General features: G+C 43.1%; 1 protein-coding gene across 1 annotated transcript in view; it reads left to right on the forward strand.

Annotated features, from left to right (window-relative positions):
• Positions 1-1,017: 1,017 nt before the first annotated feature.
• Positions 1,018-2,757, forward strand: part of cdx4 (caudal type homeobox 4) — a gene marked incomplete in the record, with an annotated part of 4,573 nt that continues 2,833 nt past the window's right edge. The window contains 1 exon segment of the mRNA XM_014005265.1: positions 1,018-1,735. Within this exon segment, the coding sequence (XP_013860719.1) occupies positions 1,300-1,735 (436 nt within the window).

Genomic DNA, 2,757 nt, shown 5'->3' on the forward strand with positions numbered 1-2,757 from the left:
TTTTTTTTTTTTTTTTTTTTTTAATGCTCATTTGGCACCTGGCATGATTCTGATGGTATTTTTGTTCATTTAATTAATTGTACTTTAAATAAAAAAACGTTGATTCTATAAAAATGTAAATGGAACACAAGTTATGTGGAAAAACTCTGATAAGTGTTAGGCTGGATTAAGTGCTTCTGTTTTAGATATTTGTTTTCAGTCAGCTCACTAGAGTTTAACTGTCTCGTAAATATTTTGTGGTCAATAAACTGATGCTTCGCGTGCCTGAAACTAATTATCGCCTCGTTTATTGTCACTGTACTGAAGTTTTCTGTCAAATCTATCATCTGACGCGCAGAAACGTGAAGTACAGCTGCACACCAGGCCTTGGTGAAGCCACAGAGAAACCGATTTATTGTAGTTTCAGAGGATAGGAGTGTCGCAGGCCTCTGTTTGTTTCAGAAGGGGGGCTGCAGGGGTTTCCTTGTATCCGGAATTAGCTGTGAAGTGCGACCTTGAGGTGTGAACGGAATCCGAAAGGAGGAGAGAGAGTAAAAAAAAAAGTCTCCCGTACTTTGCACCTCGTTTACAAGTGAATATCTTAACAAATAAGTCCGGGTTTACGTGTGAAGCGTGGTCACAACCCGCTGGGTTCCCACAGTAAAAGCGCTTCAAAATAAGAGAATTTTAAACATTTAAGGAATTTTTTAAAAAATGTAAATGGGATGCGATTTTTAACTGATAAAAACAATCACACTTCATTAATAAACTGCAATAAAAACTGTAACATTATTTCTAGACAGTGATTTATTTTTTTTTTTTCATGAAACGAGAGCTTGGTGATAAAAAGTGATTCCGTGCGTAAAGACGCACAGGCCTCCTGTGTGCGCCTGGGGACGTGCAGCCTCAGTTTATTGCTGCTTTGTAAAGCTGATAGGTCGTGGTGATAATTTATTCATGGAGAGGAGAGCTCGTGCTCGGGATAGGCCCACTGTCAGATGATGACGCTGCTCCGGGACAGGCGCAAGGGACAGCTGGGCCCGCAGCACTGGTCACTCTCTTTTGGGCGCAAATCGACGAGAGCTGAGGAGTCTGCTGAGGTCAGGCAGGCCTCAGTAAACCTTTAGCTTCCTCTCAACTGAAACACATCATGTGAGGCTGGAGACAAACTGGAACTATTTCACTTTGGGGACCCGTTTGGACTAAAAACTGCACAGGGATTGTTTTTGACAGTTTCAGGGGTCATAATGTCGCCTTAATCTTGGCTGCATTTACGCTCTGCTGCTGAAATAACATAAAAAATAACATCGTTTCCAAAACATGTACGTTGGATATCTACTGGACAAAGAAAGCGGAATGTATCACCAAGGACCAGTGAGAAGATCGAGCATCAATCTGCCTCCACAGAACTTCGTTTCCACGCCTCAGTACCCGGAATTTACCGGATACCACCATGTGCCAAACATGGAAACGCACACACAGTCCGGGACCAGTTGGGGCCCTGCATACGCCGGTCCAAGAGAGGACTGGGGCGCGTATAGCCTGGGACCTCCTAACGCCATTCCACCCCCCATGAACAACTCGCCTCCTGGACCTGTTCCGTACTGTTCCCCAGACTACAGCCACATGCACCCGCCCGGGTCTTCGGTGCTGCAGCCGCCGCCGGATAACGTTTCTGTTGCACAGCTTTCCCCTGACAGGGAGAGGCGCAGCTCCTATCAGTGGATGAGTAAAACCGCGCAGTCCTCTTCCACAGGTGAGAGCTTCATCTGCCGGACTTTTTGATCCGTTTAAGGGCGAAGGACGCTTGGAGCCGAGGAGTTTGGATTTTACGCAAACGAGTGCTTCTTTTTTAAAAAAAATGTAAATAATTTGATTTAGTTGAATGAAAAATTAATACAAGATAGATTAAAAACAAATCAGTGGTTATGGGACATGAGATACATCCGAATTTAACAACTTCAAATAAAATTTGTGGTTGTAAAATGAAATAAAATTAGATGAATTACGTAAAAATAATCACAATTATCTTTGAGCTGCTTCTATATTTTCTATAGCTAATGCCTGACAGAGGAGCTGAAGCTCTTCTAATAAGAAAATAATGAAAAAAAGGTGAGAGGAATCGGCGCCATGCCCACTTGTGATGTTAATGGCATTATTCCTGGAGATGTGAGCTTCTGTTTGTTGCTCTCCGTCATACCCAGGCAGCGGCCTCTGCTTTCAACACCTCCTCACTTTGATATGCGCCATCCTGCCTTCCTCTCCCAGAGTTATGTGACCGGAAAGAGGGCCTTTTTTCACAGCTAATACATCAAACTTGGGTAATTCCTTAACTAATCTACTTTTTAATACAATAAGGTCATTAGCCTATTTATATTTTTACAAACATTCTCGCAATTATAGTCTTGGCTTCATGTGTTTAAACATAAAAAAATGACTTTTTTAAAGCAAATCCACATTTCAAAAATGTCCCAAGTGCAGACTGAGCGCATTTTACGCAAAATAAACTCCGACTTTCTGGTTCCCCCCCACCCTTAACCCGCTTTTGTTATGTGTTGGTCTGAGGAAGATGTTTGAAATTCACTTCCATCCCCAGCAGATCAAAAAGCTTCATTTGCTTATCTGTGGCTGGAATCAGGTGGAGATGTGGATTTTATGAAGCCGGGCCGGTGCTGGCATGCAGCCTGCTCGGTGGGAAGCTTTCAGCTCAGCCGCTCGGATTCACACACATCATGAAATAAACTAATGTGTGTGTGTGTGTGTGTGTGTGTGTGTGTG

Source organism: Austrofundulus limnaeus, unplaced genomic scaffold, assembly GCF_001266775.1.
Source record: "Austrofundulus limnaeus strain Quisiro unplaced genomic scaffold, Austrofundulus_limnaeus-1.0 Scaffold1, whole genome shotgun sequence".
Taxonomy (NCBI): domain Eukaryota; kingdom Metazoa; phylum Chordata; class Actinopteri; order Cyprinodontiformes; family Rivulidae; genus Austrofundulus; species Austrofundulus limnaeus.